The 16,248-nt window shown below is 43.6% G+C and overlaps 1 protein-coding gene across 1 annotated transcript in view; it reads right to left on the reverse strand.

The window, feature by feature from the left end:
- Positions 1–1,600: 1,600 nt before the first annotated feature.
- Positions 1,601–16,248, reverse strand: part of gli2a (GLI family zinc finger 2a) — an 88,462-nt gene continuing 73,814 nt past the window's right edge. The window contains exons 6-14 of the mRNA XM_069663240.1: positions 15,730–15,931; positions 15,191–15,389; positions 13,022–13,132; positions 12,474–12,614; positions 9,695–9,844; positions 8,260–8,424; positions 7,250–7,528; positions 5,871–6,237; positions 1,601–5,712 (exon numbers count right to left, since the gene is read on the reverse strand). Coding sequence (XP_069519341.1) covers positions 3,392–5,712; positions 5,871–6,237; positions 7,250–7,528; positions 8,260–8,424; positions 9,695–9,844; positions 12,474–12,614; positions 13,022–13,132; positions 15,191–15,389; positions 15,730–15,931 — 3,935 coding nt within the window. The 3' untranslated portion in view covers positions 1,601–3,391. The remainder of the gene's footprint in view (positions 5,713–5,870; positions 6,238–7,249; positions 7,529–8,259; positions 8,425–9,694; positions 9,845–12,473; positions 12,615–13,021; positions 13,133–15,190; positions 15,390–15,729; positions 15,932–16,248) is intronic.

Genomic DNA, 16,248 nt, shown 5'->3' on the forward strand with positions numbered 1-16,248 from the left:
CCAAATCGTGAAAATCGGCTAAATCAGGCTCTGTCTAAAATTTAGTGCCAACATATTTGCGAACTATTTCCAGTGAAACAGGTTGCTTCATTTCCTTTTTCACACTGTACTGTATGTCAGCGTCCTGTTTACAGTATGAACTGCCTGCTTCACCCTGCTCCACCCTCTCTCCTCATCTGTGTGCTTTGTCTAATCATCCATTTCTGCCTCACTAACCTCTTGTTCTCTCTGGTGAGACTCCTTACCCTGGGGCTATTTTTCTCCCATCCTCTCTCTCTGAGAGAATAAGGAATTCAAGTGGCAGAAGCAATCAGTGGGCTTTACTTCGAACCAGATCCCCGCTGAATGTGCTGTCAAATTAAAAGTGATTTGTTCTCTTTCTTTTAGCACGTTTGCATCTTTTACCCCTTCCCTTGTCTCTCCTGCTTCTCACCTCTTATAAGCTGTGCTCTTTTCAACTCTACACAAGCTCTCTCTGTCTCCCCTGATTCTTCTTCTCTCTTGTTCCACCCTGCATGCCCTCTCTCTTCTTCCCTATTTTATGCTGCTTTCAGACCCTTTTCTTCAGGACTGAACTGCCACTGTTCATTTTAGACAACATGTCATCTCTCTTCAGAAGCAGCTCTGCATGCTTTTGTATGTATGAAGTTGGGTTTTTTTCCAACAAGGTTTTCTCTTATTCTTTTGCTCTAATATAGGGAATGAGGAACCACTGAATAAAAAGCACAACTACTAAACGTAACACATGATCTTGGCAGATAGAGCTTCAAGAAAGATATGACAATGCAGTTTCAGGGCATAACAAAGGATTCTCTTCTATACCAGACTCAGAAGACAAGATAGAAGTTAAAGAAAATAAATAAAGTAATAATCTCGAAGGTTTTCATTTAAATAAATTAAGCACAAGCAGCGCCCTGTTAGTGACACGTTTTCCATCAGCCAGCAGTGGTTGGTCTGCCAGAGAGGGTAGGCGGAGCTAAGCGGCTGCTTTTCCGCTCTCTGCAAGTGTTGCGAGTAAACAGTAATCTACTATGGCTGAACAAACAAAGAAAAGATGGATGACTACAGATACAACTTCAACAAGAAGTGAAAATCCAAAGAAAAAGAAACAAACTCGACGCTCAGATGAAGGCAAACAGTCTGAAAAGGAAAGCGACCGTCAGCCAGGAAAATCAAGAGTCACAACCGGAGCCAACCGTGGACGTCACACATGCAGCACTGTCTGGATATCTGGGAAGTGTGCTCCTGCAATCACCGTTTATCGCTGTTAGTGCTGCCAAAGAGAACAAAACTGAGATCTTCGAGATTAGATTAGAAAAGAAAAACACATTCTTCTAACACATAGTTTCTGCATAAATTGTTTTATCATTTTTTGTTATTTATTCTTTTACACGTTTATTTCCTATTCCTCTTCATGTGTGTGCAACCTTTTAGATATATAGCTACTGGAGTTTCAGAGAGTAAACTTAGATCTGTAGGCTACTCGACAGCAGTCTGAGATCATGCCAAATGTGATTTCACTTGTAGCATACTCGCGCCGCTTTCATGTGACCTCCAGGGACCACAGACCATGTTATATTAAAGACACACGGCGCAGGGATTTAAACAGAAAAAAAGGAGATAGTTTATTTGAAATGTACAAAAGCTATATACACACGCTCACACAGACCCACACACACACTGAGCATAGTAAAAGTGAATGGTAGCATACACACAAACATTTTAAAGGCTACTTAGAAATTCAGCAAACATAATAAAACTGAGGACTTGGCAGGGCTAGTTTGCTAATCTGGTCTGAAACAGAAGTTCTTATAATCAAAGTCTGTGTCCCTTCCTGGTCTCTCTGCAGTTCATCCAGAGCCCAGGGGAAGCATGGGGTGCAGCGAAGGGGGGTTGGCATGAATTTGTTAATTAGGACTGGATCTCTACTGAGAACACACAGAGGTACTTGTATATTCTTTTAGAGAATGCTCCTCATCAGACACAGGGGTTCATGTGAGCTGATAAACTAACACAGAGGCATATCCTTGTCCGTTTCAATCATTTACCCTTGTGAGATTGGACCATGGAGAGTTATGCCTCTGATGCAGGGGGCAAGGAAGGAAATCTGAATTTTCTGTACCATCCCCACGAGCTCAAACCATGATCAAAGAGTACTTAATATCTGTGGATCATAACATTGTACAACCAGGTATTTAAACTAGGGCTGTCAAATCCTTACTTTAGTATCAAACCGTGTTAATTGCATAATGAATGTAATTATCTTTTTTACTAGGTGTAATGTTTAAAGTTTGCTCAGAATCACATATAACCTTTATTCTAAAATATATGTGTAAATAAACTGAGCAATATGGAAAAATTGTTTACAAAGCCGGGTTGCTGCAATAACACTTCCTTAATTCTTTGTCATTCTGCAAGAAAGTTGAATTAAGTGCAAATATAAACTTTGATAACAGTTTATAGGCATTTAGTAATTTCTACATGCATTTTTTATTTTGAGGTTATGAATTTTTTTTTCCCTTAGTGCTCGAAGCATGTCTGACCGTGAAATGAAAAGTTAAAGTCACAATATAAATTAATACGTCTCCCCTTCTGAGCGAGTTTTAAACTTGGTCACAATGAAATGTTATTCATTTTCATGGCATTCTTACACTGTGTGTGGTTAGCACTGAAAGTCTCTGCCCTTATCTCACCTGATGTGTTGTATACATAAAAGTTACAGAAAAACTGAAGCGTTGCCATGTAAGAAAAAAAAGTAACGGATATTTAAATGTAATTTTAAAATACTGTTTAAAATGTCCGTATAATTTGCTTCGAATGAATAGTAGGTTTTCTACTGTACCTTTGACAGCCCTAGTTTAAACATAAAAAGTCTATAGCATAACTTAAAGCAAGTACCATACAGTGTTATCTATACACATAAACGTCTTCATGAGAAAATATTACTTTTTATTTACATATCATGTCCATTTCCTGGTAACTCTGTTTTCATGTTGTACTCGGATGCTAAACCTTCAGCAAGGTACCTTGTAGACTGCTTTCAGTGCACAACTTTGTAAAGGGCTAATTCACCTGCAAATACTGAATGGCAATTGTTTGTAGATACATTTATATCCCCTGGGGTATGTGTTTGTAGGTAACATGTATGGCTTTTCACAAAAATGATATAAAATTGTCATTAACCCTAGCTATACTTATCATTACATTTTTAATGTAACATATAATAATTTGAAGCACATATTACAAGAGAGGCATATTACTATGGACAAGAAAGAAAATTGTATGAAATAGCCAGTTTTGCATTATTCAATCAGTGCTTTCTTATGTAGTCCGTATATTCCTGATACAGAAATGGTTAAGACTGGATGGATGATGAGGTGTTTGATTGCTCTCAGCTTATCATGTTGAGGAACTTGCTTTCTTCAGCCAAGGCAGTGAGCATAGAGTTCATGTCACCTATTGCCATGTTGCCAATCCCTGCCGGCACAGAAGCCAGGGTGACGGAGTTGCGAGGGGTGGTGAGACGTGAGGAATTCTGGGAGAGGCTCTGCAGAAGGCCAGGACTTAGGGTGCCTGACATAAGACTGGAGTGATCCCCATCATCTAGCATGGTGTCAAAGTCGATCTGGGCATGCTCTGTACCACCAGATCCACCAGTGGAAGAATCCACTGTACTGCTAGACACCTGGTTGACTCCTGGTGAGGCCATGTTGGCTGCAGCAGGGGTGTTACTGGCAGGGGCCTGACTGGAACAGTGGGACATGGGGGCATCAAAGGCGACAGAAGCTGGCTCAAACATATGAATCTGACCTGTGTAGAAAACAGCAGGGTTTGGGTTTTCAGAGTTGCTGTTGTGGGTTGCTGAACCGATGGGCCTTTTTGGACTTGCCTCTGAGGTGTCAGTACCACGAGTGGGGCTCAAAGCAGATGACTTGGGTATTTGGCTCGGTTGCATCATGCTTGTCGTTGTGTGTTGTCTGCTGGAAGACTTGGGCTCTGTTGGAGGCCTGGGTTGTAACACTCCTCTTCCTCCATTATGGACACTGTGCTGCTGTTGCTGGGAGATAAGGCCGTAATTTTGCTGCTGATTCACTTGATTCAGATGAGAAATCCCATCAGCTTGTGTCCTTGCTTTGTAACTTTGCAGTTCTGGATCTGCCATACCGTTCCGAGTAGGTCGCACACTAGTGCTTCCAGACAAAGAATTTGGAATTGCCTCTTGGCCAAACCCTTGCTGAGGACTCATTTGCTCATTTAAGTTCACATTATTGCATTGCCTCTGTTGCTGATGCTGCTGGTGGGAGATGTTCATAAGCCTCTGGCTGTTGTGGTTTGCATACCCCTGCATAGACATATTCTGACTCATAGGCACTACCTGCTGGTTGCTGCCCAGACCCTGACCTTGTGCCTGAAAGGATCCAAAATTGTGCCTTTGCTGCACAACAGCTAGGTTCGCTCTGAGAGGATGCTGCTGTTGTTTGGAGAGCTTGGTTGTGGTGTCCACAGTCCCTGAGCTCACCTCGTTCCACTGCACTGGCATATTATTCTTGTTCATGTTGTTCGATGTTGCTGAGAAAGGCTGCTGGGAGCCAACTGAGCCCATCTGGCATGACTGCATGTCCTGAGCAGACTGATTCATGTTGGCATCTACCATGGCCATCCTCCTCTGCCCATAAAATGATGCTGGTGGGGGCATGCTTGTCTGGTAGCCCTGAGTCTGATTACTGGCACGGTAGTCCACTTGCCCCGAGTTGTGTCCCGTGGGCCCAGAGTTCTGGGACCTGAGATACTGCATCACATCATCTGGAAGCACCATATCCTCCTCTCCACTCTGCTCACCTCCAGTCATCATCCCATCTACTGCCATGTTCTCCATGGCTACATTCTCAGAAATGCTAGGTGGTCTGGGGGCAAATGGGTAGCGCTGCAGGCTGCCATCAGATCGAGTGTATCCCTGCATGGCCAGTGTCTGGTGGCGTTCAGCTGATGGACCAATCATTGGGTTCATGTTGTTCATACTGTTATAGCGCTGAACCCTTGGAAAGGAGAGAGGGTCTAGAGTGGGGCGACGCACTGGGTCACTGGCACGACGTGGAAGGTTGGTTGGTACCTCATGGGGCATCATGCTCTGCATGCCGTACCCAATATCACTGCATCGCCGAGGCACAGTTCCAGAGAGTGGCTGATGGAATGAGTGTGACAAGCCTTCCTGGGAGTCACTGTAGAGTGCCATGCGGGTCCTCAGGCTCATTCGATCCATATTGGGGAGAGGGGTAGGCGGAGCTCCACCAATGGCAGCAGCGTACTTTGCCTTGAGACGATAATGCTGAGCTGGTGTCAGACTAAGGATACTTGGGAGACCTCCTCCACCCCCACCACCGACACCACCACCTCCACACTGGCTGGCCTCGCTGGAGCGGCGAGACAGATCAGTGGAGATTGGATCATAGGAGTCAGCTGAACTGATATTGTTGTGGCGGTTGGCACCAAACTGGGATGCCTCACTGGAGCGGCGGCTGGAATAGCAGGGTGAAATACCGGACGAGCGGCGACTCAAGGTGTAAGCTGAGCTAAAGGTGCTGGTGGTGCTGTCACGCCGCTCATTCAGTTGGTTCAGCAGTGTTACTTCACATGAAGACAGGTCACCCATGCGTTGGCCAGGGAACGAACCACTTAGGTTACTCATCACGTTGGAGCCCTCCAGCAGGGAACCTAACGGCAAGAAGGGACATTATCACAAAATTCTGCAAAACTAATTTACAGCCCATTCTTTCATGTTTTAACCTCATCACAGTATAAATGACATCATATAAAAAATAATATAAATAATAAATGACAGCAAAAAGATTCCTTCAACCACCCACACTTACCGACTGCAGGTATGGGAGGCAGCTTCATACTGTTGCGTTGGCCCTGCGGTGGCTGTGGTGCAGAGTTACCCCAGGGGCAGGACTCCCTTACTGTCTTCAGCCTTTCCTTCTTGATGTTCTCCAGCTTGATGGTGACTGCGCCAACATGACCCAAGGCCTTCCTCATCTGAAGCCCCACCCCACCCTGCTGCCCCCCAATGGGAACTGTGGAGTCAACCATGGGGCACTCATCCTGTGCACTGAGGTCCCCGAAGCTGCCCCCGCTGTGCATGGCCATCTCTACCCCACTGTCGTTGTTGTTGGCGCTGCTGAGAGGCGACGGCTCGCTGCTACAGGACGAGTGACCGCCAGGACTGGACTGATAGGTCTGGAGGAAGACGACAGGGAGGAATTTGTTGTTGGTTTAATGAATCATTTCCACTTGTACATAAATCTTCCGCCAAACAGAGAACAATTGTGAAAATGAGAAAATCTGAAAATAAAAATGAATAAAATTAAATCATGAAAGCTTTGCAGAGCTCAGAGAACTCTATTATGCATTCTTGAACATTAATAATTTCCACAGTTAAACAATTCTGATTGTAATGGTGTTTTGTATAACTAATGCAGGCCTATAGTTCCATAATATCATTGATTATAGATGAGTTTGATTTATTGAAAACGAGAAAATAAGTGGATAATAGATGAACAACTAAAAAACAGAGCGATGACAGTAAATCAAACTGGCAAAAATGAACTTCAGTCTTTCTAACAGCTTGGTGTTGGCACTATTTGTTCAGCACACATGATAAAACAGTCCAAGAGTTTGAATATTAATGTGACAATGACTTTTATCATTGGTCGACCGCCGAGTCTACTGCCATGGATCTTGTAGGCAGGAAAATCCAGTTTAATGCTAGTGTGTGCTGTGTGTGTCTCCATACATGCATATACAGTATGTGCATCCATATACCCATACCCATATACAAAGGAGCAGGTTTGAAATTTGTGAATGGATGATCATGCAAAAAGGACATTTTACATCATGCAAGAACGCAATTTTGAAACATGAAACACGTATAAATTCGCACACCTTCCATGCTGAGTTGCAACAAGCGATCGCGACAGTTTGAGTGCTCACCTCAGTGAAGTCTGTCCATTAGGAAGGTTAACTTTAGAGAAGCAAGTTCAAGCAATAACCAGAGAGGTGAGTTAGGAAGGATGCAGGCAGTATCGGCAGTGAACAATAAAGCTTAGAGCAATGTTAGTAAAGTTGTGAAATACTTATCAGAGTGTCGGAAAGTGGTACATTCTTTTTAATTCAAGATGCAGTTAATCAACACAAAGTTAAAATACGAGCCCTGCATTTTCTTTTTTAAATATATGTGATCTGGACCCACCATAGAGTTCTCAGTCTTGATAGATTTCACTTGTAGGCAGTCCTCCACTCCTCTTGAGGTGCTGTTGGCCTCAATCTTGCCGTCGAGCCCTCTTGCACCGTACTTTGAGTTTGCGTCATCTCCGTTGCCTTTTGGCGGCTGCAGTCTCGGAGGTACGTCACTACGCTGTTTCTTGGTGACGTGGGCTTCGGGTCCGTGGACTGTTTTAACATGCTTCCTGAGAGAGCTGGGGTCCGTGTAGCGCTTAGTACAGCCTGGGATCTTACACACATATGGTTTCTGTCCAAAGAGATTTAAATTCCAACTCAAATTATCTTGCAAACATACAGTTTAGCACATTAGGCTCTTCACACAACAGAAGAACAAACAGGTACGCAAGAGAGGGAAAATCCTGCTGGGCCAAGCTGGGGTAGCTAATTCATGAAAAAGAAATAGAGGTCACAATGACCTTGACCTTTGACCTTGAACGTCATTATTTTATCCTATGAGAAACGTATGTGAAATTGTCTCGTCGATGGCGCATGAATTCTTGAGTTGTGGCCAAAGACGATTCTGGTCGTCAAGGTACCATTGACCTCGACGACCAGAATGTACTCAGGTCATCCTTGAGTTCAGGTGGATGTTTGTACCTGTCCTGAGATAATGCCTTAACAAGAGCTGGGTGGACAGACACAGAAACCCAGAAACGTTCTGCCTCTAGTATGAGAGACATTCATTTGTTAATTTTTGCCAAAATTTGCCAATTTATTTTTTATTTAACATTAAAAAAGCCAACGTTATGACATAATGATGATACGATGAACAACATACTATTATTACAATTTGTTTTTTTTATCTGCGACTTACGATAATTTAACTCAAAATAGATTCATATTAAGACTCCTCTGGTCTGGACACCTTTAAGTACTTTCAAATATCATTCAAGTACAAAGTTTTGATTTCAGAGCATCAACACTGAGCTGATGGGCATCCCAGTTATTCAGCTGATAAATGTGTGTGCGTTAACATACCTCATTAGAGTGTGTGCGGTTCTGGTGCTTGGCCCGGTCCGAGGCGTTGGAGAAGGCCTTGTTGCAGCCTTCATGTTCACACACATACGGCTTCTCCCCGGTGTGAGACCGGAGGTGGGTCTTTAGGTTCTCCAGGCGTGAATACGCTTTCGAACAGCCCTCAAACTGCAGACAGACAGACAGACAGACAGACAGACAGTGAGACTGACTGACCTGAGCGTGTGCTGTTTTGCAGCTGGGCAGAGAAAAGAGCCAGGCATCAAAAATAAAAGCTCTGTGTTTTACATTTTTGAAATGTAATCCACTGTTGGACTCTTGCCCACCTACTGTGGTGTGCCACACAAAAGCAACGCAGTGCTACACTTTGATAAAAAGGGCTATTATGTGAAATAGCTAAACTAAGTGTGAGGTGCGGTAAAGCTTTGTGTATGGTGTGCTTTGTTGAGACAAAGAGAAGTCTGTGTTTAGCCTTTGTATTCGCTTGTACTGTACAAGCTATAATTTGGTATTCCATCTGAGCATCACTGTGAACGGAACTGTGTTTAAAACTGAAAGAGAATCGAATTAGACTTGCTCAGAAATTGGATATAAAAGTAAGAAGATTCTCTCTTTAAAGAAACAGACTACAGGAGATAGGGTGTTATCAGAAGATGCATGTGGGATTTGTGCATAGAATATAAAGCATGCTCTTAATAAGGACCCATGGCCCCCTGCTTGTCTGCAGATTTTAATTACACGCCCACGCTGTCAATCAGCTCTCTTAACTCTCTCTTTCACAAGTCATCTGGTTTAATGCATTCACAAGACCCAGAGAGCAAGCTTTGAAGCCGAGCAAACAGGCCCTCAATCTGATCTTCACACAGCAAATGAAGGCTTGAATGAAACCCCCCCATGATTTATCAACATGTGAAATATCACAGGATGTTGCCACAGAGAAAATCACAAGTGTTTTTCGTTAATATTATATCGCAAAAGCAAAATACCAATGAAGCCACTTTTTATTGCAGATAAAACTTTTGCACTCTGCTTTTAAAAATGACCAAGAAGAGTAAAAATAACTTCTGGTGTGTCAAGAAACGTCAGGAGTTACTTTTATCAATTATTTTTGTTTGATAACTTGGTTTAATGGGTACCAGTCTACTGCTAAAATGCTAGCAGGGCATATTAGCAAGGCTCCGAGATTGTCTACTGATAACAAACTCTGGATGTGGACTTTGAAAGACATTTAAAAGGGGCGGTTCTAAAAGAAATTATTGGTTGCATTATGGGAAATGTAGTACTGAATATTTCTGCTTCTTTAGTTATGTCCTTTTTTTGATCTTTCACAGCCCAAATTCATGGAAAGCCAATAATCACTTTCTTGAATACACCTTAAAATACAGCAGCCAGCCAGGCAGAGCTCATACAGTATTATACAGTGATGCATGATTCTTACTGTGCATTTATGCGGCTTCTCCCCCGTGTGACGCCTCATGTGGACCACCAGCATGTACTGAGCCTTGAAGGGCTTCTGCTCCCGAGAGCACTCCTCCCAGCGACACACGAACTCCTTCTTCTCTCCGTGGATGTGGTCGTTGTTGATGTGCTGAGGAGGAGAAAATTCAGCTCAAGTCAGTCATCACGGTGTATCATAACATTTGTCTTTGGCACAGACAGAGAGGTAAAAGTAAAAAGGGGGATTGAGTGTGTGTGAACGTTACGAAAATTTAGTCAGCAAATTCTTTTCTTTTTCCCACCAGAAGATTCTTCCTCTTCCACGTGACCATGTCCATCCACACACACACACATTGTGAATGAAGCGGCCATCCATTATGGCTGACAGTTATTATACATCTGTCAACAGCAGACAAAACCTATAAAAGCCCTGTGTCTGTTTTTTCAGGCTCTGTGTGTGTGTGTGTGTGTGTGTGTGTGTGTTTCTAAAGGAGGAGGAACTTCCTCAGGTCCCCGTAAAAAGTGATCAGGAACAGGATCTTGTGACTGACTTGTATCTTCCATCCTCCTTACTTCTGATGGAACAGGAAGTCAGTGGAGGACACACAAAGTTTCCTGTGTGATGCTTAAATGTTAACCTAAAATTATACACATTTGTTTGATTTCAACTTATAGGAATTTATCTTGTTTAAATGTAATATTTGTTTATAATTTTGTGCTGAAGCCATGTTAGTACGTTTTGTTGAGCTGAAATCCACACCGTTGTCTGCATGTACCTGTTCTTCATCAGTTAGCACAGTGCTCACATGCATGCTCGTCCTAGTTCACGTGTTACAACAAGAAAGGACACAAATGTGCCAACTGGTACATCTGGTAAGTTTTGATAATATCTTTATCTTTTATACATTATTTCATCTTATTGTTGTTATGAAATCAACTTAAAAACATCTGCACGACTGAAACATTGTTGATACAATGAAAACAACTTGTTCAATGCCGTTGTTGCTGATTCAACTGGACACATATGCACTTAAAACATAAAATCAAACAGTGCGCATGTTCTGTTTAATTTGCCAGAACTTGTTTCTCCCTTTACAAAAATAATTTGCTTAAAAACATTACAAACATGCCTAAAAATATTTCTTACATAAGAGTGGATTTTTCAGTTTTTACTCTTTTACTACCACAATCAATTGAGTTACAAATGTGCACTTTGCTGCGTACACACACAATGTTTCTGAACAGACGCACTTAAAAACTCTCCTCCCATGCACCACATGCAAATATCCACACACCCAGAGGAACCACTTCATTTCCTCAGGACATCCAGACCCACAAAGCTGCACTTATGTGGCCACTTCTCCACCAGCGGAGGAGCTCAGCAGCTGATGATTCTGCAGAGATCTATTTTGGGTGAAGGAGGAGGAATGGAAACAAGCGGAGGCCTCTATTTTCAGGTTGCACACGGCTGTGAATCCATAATTTGGGATTTCTTTGGTTATGCAGACCCCAAAAAAATCCACAGGTGTGAGCGGTTATTGCTGACATTACAGGAAACGTTTGAAACCCTGGATGTGCTGAAGGAGATGACGTCTGCTTTTTATTCATTTGCATAAAATGGCTTTTACACTCCTGCTTTTGTGGTTGATCTTTTTTAAAGTTGAAATGAGCAGAGTCCTTTCAGAACCCCCCGTGTTCCTGTGAGGATTTAAGAATGTGTCGGCCTCGCATCGTCCATCAAACCACTGATTCTCCTCTAGTCTACTCACTGATCCTGGCAAGCGCTGAGCATTTGTGGCTGTGGAGTCGGGGCAAAAGTTCTCAGAGGTAACTCTGGTCCTGACTTGTTGCAGCCCAAAGCAACCCACCATCTCCAATCAGGCTTTGGTGCTGTGGACCTGACATAAGCACCTCCTACCAGTGAGATGACTGACAGTCAGTCACAAAGTGGAAAGCAAGAAGAGAAGTTGGTCTGGAAAAAGGAGAGAGCTTGAGGTTTCATAACTCCAGAGCTTCTGGCATGACGATGGATTTATGACCGGCCCTCTGGGCTTGAGGGGTTGGGGGTGTTTCTGGGAGTAAGAGGTTAGGGGTTAGGGGTCATGGGGTTGAGGGGTTGGAGGGGGGCACAGCTGCACAGCTTGGGCTTGAATTTGGCGAGAGCCGGCAGGCTCATTATCGCTGCGCGTGTCAACCCAACAGGAAGGGATCCGTTACTTGACAGCTTTCTGAGCCGACTCAATCAGCACGGATATAATGAGGAGCAGAAGAGTTGTTAGATCTTTTCCCTTTTACACAACAAAAAGCATTAAAGCATCGTTCCTAATGGCAAAGTTTGGAATATACCTTCACTACAGCACAGTAAACTAATAATGTTGATGACAGCGTCCAGAATAGCCGGAGGAAACATGTCTGGGAAAGACTTGACTTTGGAAACTTACTGTTTTCACAGCAGTAACAGTAATGAAAACGTGTTACTGAAGCCTTTTTATACAAACATCAGGCAAAATACATTTCTTTAGTTAGCTACTGACTACTGGAGGATCTCACACAAAAAATATCTTCAAGACGTCATGCCGGGGCCCTCACATCACCTCGCCTCTGTGACGGCTTCTGCTGCCGACTTAGAGGCAGAACATCATCGCCCCATCGTTACACATCTGTACCTTTTAAACTGAACAGCAAGGCCGAATACAGGCACCACATCCCTGCCTTGTACAGGCTGTGTAAGCGGTGCTTGAGTTTGTTATTCAATGTCTCATTCAAAGCCTATCACTCACATGAACCAGTTGGTCCTGGGTCTCATACTCCTTGGTGCAGCCCTCCCAGTGGCAGTTGGTCTCATATATGGCCTCGGGCTCCTGCTTGCACTCGTCTTTATCCAGATCCTCACTCAGGTCCAAGACGCCCCCTGCGAGGTCCTGAGGAACGGGGACAGCACTTTGTCAGAGGTGCGAACAACGGTACAGATTTGCCTTTAAAACTTGGAAACGACCAGAATAAAAACATCTTTTACCTGAATCTGCATACAAGACCTGAAAGAAGCATTCTGTACTGTTTTGCATCCCTCTTATCTTATCGTTTTCCTAATCCTAATGAGTTGTTACTTGCTTGCTTGCTCTAGTCATTGATGAAAGCTGCATTTTTATTCGCTACCCATAATCAATAAGAGCCAAATTAGCAACTGCCTGGGCGTGATTCCCCACTGTAAGCAGCTGAAGAGATAGTTTAATGGCAGGATTTCTTGAAGGTCACTTCAGGTGCAAACAGTAGATTTATGGAGAAGAACAGTCATTTTACCTTTGATTTTTTTTTTTTATTCTCTTACCTGAGAGGACGGTGAGATGGGCAGCGGACCCTCTGCTTCCGTCTTAACCTTTGACCTCTTGGTGGTCAATGGGTTGACTGTGCTACTCACTGCTGGATCTCCACTGGCATTCTGAAGGACAAATTAGAACAGCGAAAATAAGTAACAAAAAAAACTCCTGAAAAAGTCATCTTTTAATTTAAAGCAAACCTTGTTATTTTAGTAACTGGGGCTTTGAACATATTTATTGATCATTCCATTGATCCCAACACATAGAATCTACCCATCCCTCCATCCACACATCTAGTACCGCTCCCATTCATTCTCCTATTAATTAAATTCAATTTATCAAACCACCAGATTCCAAACAGTCACCACAGTGAAAAGCGGAGGAGGAAAAAAAAACGACAGAGTCACAGAGACCCCGCGCAATTGTTTTTGGCTGGAGATCCTGCTGTGAAGAGATGTGTGGAGTCCTGGTTGCACCAGGCACCGCGGCCCATAAGTCAGACTGGGACCCGCCGCCGAGACTAAACAGTTTAGACTGCTTTATGATCGCCAAAGCCACAAGGAAATATGAAAGAAGAGGAGTAAGAACCCTCGGTACAGAGGAGGAGGGGGCTGCAGGGCTGTGAGAGCGGGTGGGGGATGGGGGGTGGGGCTTTGATCTGCAAACAGATTCTTAAGACGACAGAAAGACACACACGGCCTATAAAAGCTCTAATGGAGACGGAAAGAAAAGAACATTTTAAATTTAAAGCAGCTGATGAATTATTGTGCATGTGTGTGTATATTGAGGTTCATTGGAGGGGGTCCAAAATTGGAGGGGGGTCCCCTAATCCCACCCAGACGCCACAGTGGAGTGGAGCATTTCTGGGGGCCTGGATGATTCATTCAGTTGGCTGGAAACCAAGAAGGAAATGTGGTTCTGATCACTTAAAATGCCGCTGAATGTGTGTGAATGGGGATGTGTAGTGTTCATGTGAAAGTGAATACTGGGATACTGTTGGTGTGCGTCACTGGACACTGTGCTGAAACATGGCTGATAGCAGTGTGAGGTGGAGTTATTCGCTGAGTGGGAAGTTTACATTACGAATGGCCGAGGTGTAAACAGAGCGCTGATAAAGCCAAGGAGACAGTAGGAAGTAAGACAGATGGAACTTGGAGGAGGCCTCTGGCATTTTTCTGACCTGAGACGAGGAAAAATACTGGATTCAAAACTTTTTGTGTATTTATGCTGAAATAAAGGTGGATCATCATCAGAGGTCGTTTAAAACCTTGAACCTCTTTATATATATATATATTTTAGGGTGTAATAGGTACGATAGGTCCACTAAAAAGTTTTTTTTTTGCCCTTAACAGGCTGATATTGTTATTCAAAAGGTCTGTCAACACAGAAAGGAAATGATCCATACATTCATCGTAGGGATGCACAATATTGGATTTTTTGCCGATACTTTCCAACTGTTTTAGCTGATTTCGATACAGATATATTGGGTATATGTTTTTTTTCCACCTGATTGCAGAGAACATCAGGTCTCCCTTGTAGTGGAGTTGATATCATGCCTACTCTTATTGTAGTGGCCAAAAACTGCCATAAAGCAGACATCTTGCACCCTTCTTCACGCTTGACGGAAGAGGCATTGTACAAAAGATCACGCGTCTGATCACTCACGTTTCTTAGCACACCTGAATGCAGCATCCCCCCGAAACACGACAGTGAGGGAGACATGCCCGGACTTGTTTACTGCACCTACTACGGAGACATCACTGATCGCAGACGGACTCTTTTTATCGTGTGTGAGTCCATGAATATGTAAGTTACTTTTGCACTGATGTTTATGTTACTCTCTGTTTGCGTCGGCTTTGGGTTTATTTTCGGTGTCTTTGATGTTAAGTTGTTAAAATGACGAGAATGTGAGCTAACTGTTAGCTAGTTAAGAGTTGTGAAAGTTGTTTAACTTGTGTTCATTGGCTCCTTTTTTTACCTCAAATAAAGCAGTCGCTCTCTTCACACCTTTACCCTGCAGAAAACAGCAGTTGCTGGTCTACTGCTGCCTTCAGTGGTTAGTTTGTTTTTCTTTGACTTTGGCGTTTTAAAGAGTAAGCTTAGATCCAAAACAATATAATAACATATGTATCTGTGTATATTTATTAGTGTACAAAGGGTATAAATGCTCCCGGTCATACCTGGTTTGCCTCAGAGTTGGAGCTGTTATGAGATGTGGACATTGGTGAGGCAGTAAGCGGGTGTTGGCGAGCAGAGAAGGAGGACGGCGATGGTTGAATGAGTGGAGGTGTGTGGCCAAAGGCGTTGAGACCCCTCTGCTGGGACAACAGCTGCTGGTACGCCACCGGGTTGATGGGATGAGGGAAGCTAAACGAGGGGCTGAGCGAGAGGAAAAAGTAAGGTGTTAGCTCATTAAAACACAGAGATCTTTTGTCTAGTGGCTTATATTTAAACTCGTAACCCACACTTAAATCACATTTGAATGAATTCCAACTAATTTGCACCAAAATGTCTTTTTTTGATCTCACTGCCAACTACTCTGCAAGGCTACTATTAAGCTAGCAGTATACAATTTCCTTTAACAGCTGGGTGCTGTTTTGGGTCAGCCGGTTAAAAGACAGTTATTAAAACTAGACATCTATGTATTTTGCTTTACAATATGCTTTGCACATGTGTTTTTGCAATTACTAAGTGTCTATGCATGTGCATGTGGAACTACCTGATGCCTCCGACTGACAGGTGGCCATAAGAGCTGCTGGCAGCCGAGCTGGAGCGGGAGTTGTTGATGTAGGCCACCAGGGAGTTGGGTGAGGTGCGGATCATTGTCTGCAGGTCAATGCTAGCGTCTGACAGCGGGGAGATGGACAGCGCCCTCTTCCTGCTCAGTCGGGGTGTCAGACGTGGGCTGGAGAAACGTGATACTGGACACAAAGAGACACAAGAGGGACAACGTCAGCCATCATGAAAGCAACCTTATGCTAATATGATGTCTAATGTGCAGTGTGCAACCTTTCAGACGCTGCAGTTATCCAGTGCGGAGTACACGTGTAAATTCGTGGTACGTTCAACAGTTACCCCTGGACCATGTTAGAAGAAATGTTCAGCCCGGAGCACTCCAGCGGAGGTCACAGCCATGCTAAGCTACACACTATCTCCTGCATCTCTCTCTTGCACACACACACACACACACACACACACACACACACACACACACACACACACACACATTCACAACTCC

This window comes from Semicossyphus pulcher, unplaced genomic scaffold, assembly GCF_022749685.1.
Source record: "Semicossyphus pulcher isolate SPU_LCO1_2020_fin unplaced genomic scaffold, fSemPul1.0.p SCAF_15, whole genome shotgun sequence".
Classification (NCBI taxonomy): Eukaryota; Metazoa; Chordata; class Actinopteri; order Labriformes; family Labridae; genus Semicossyphus; species Semicossyphus pulcher.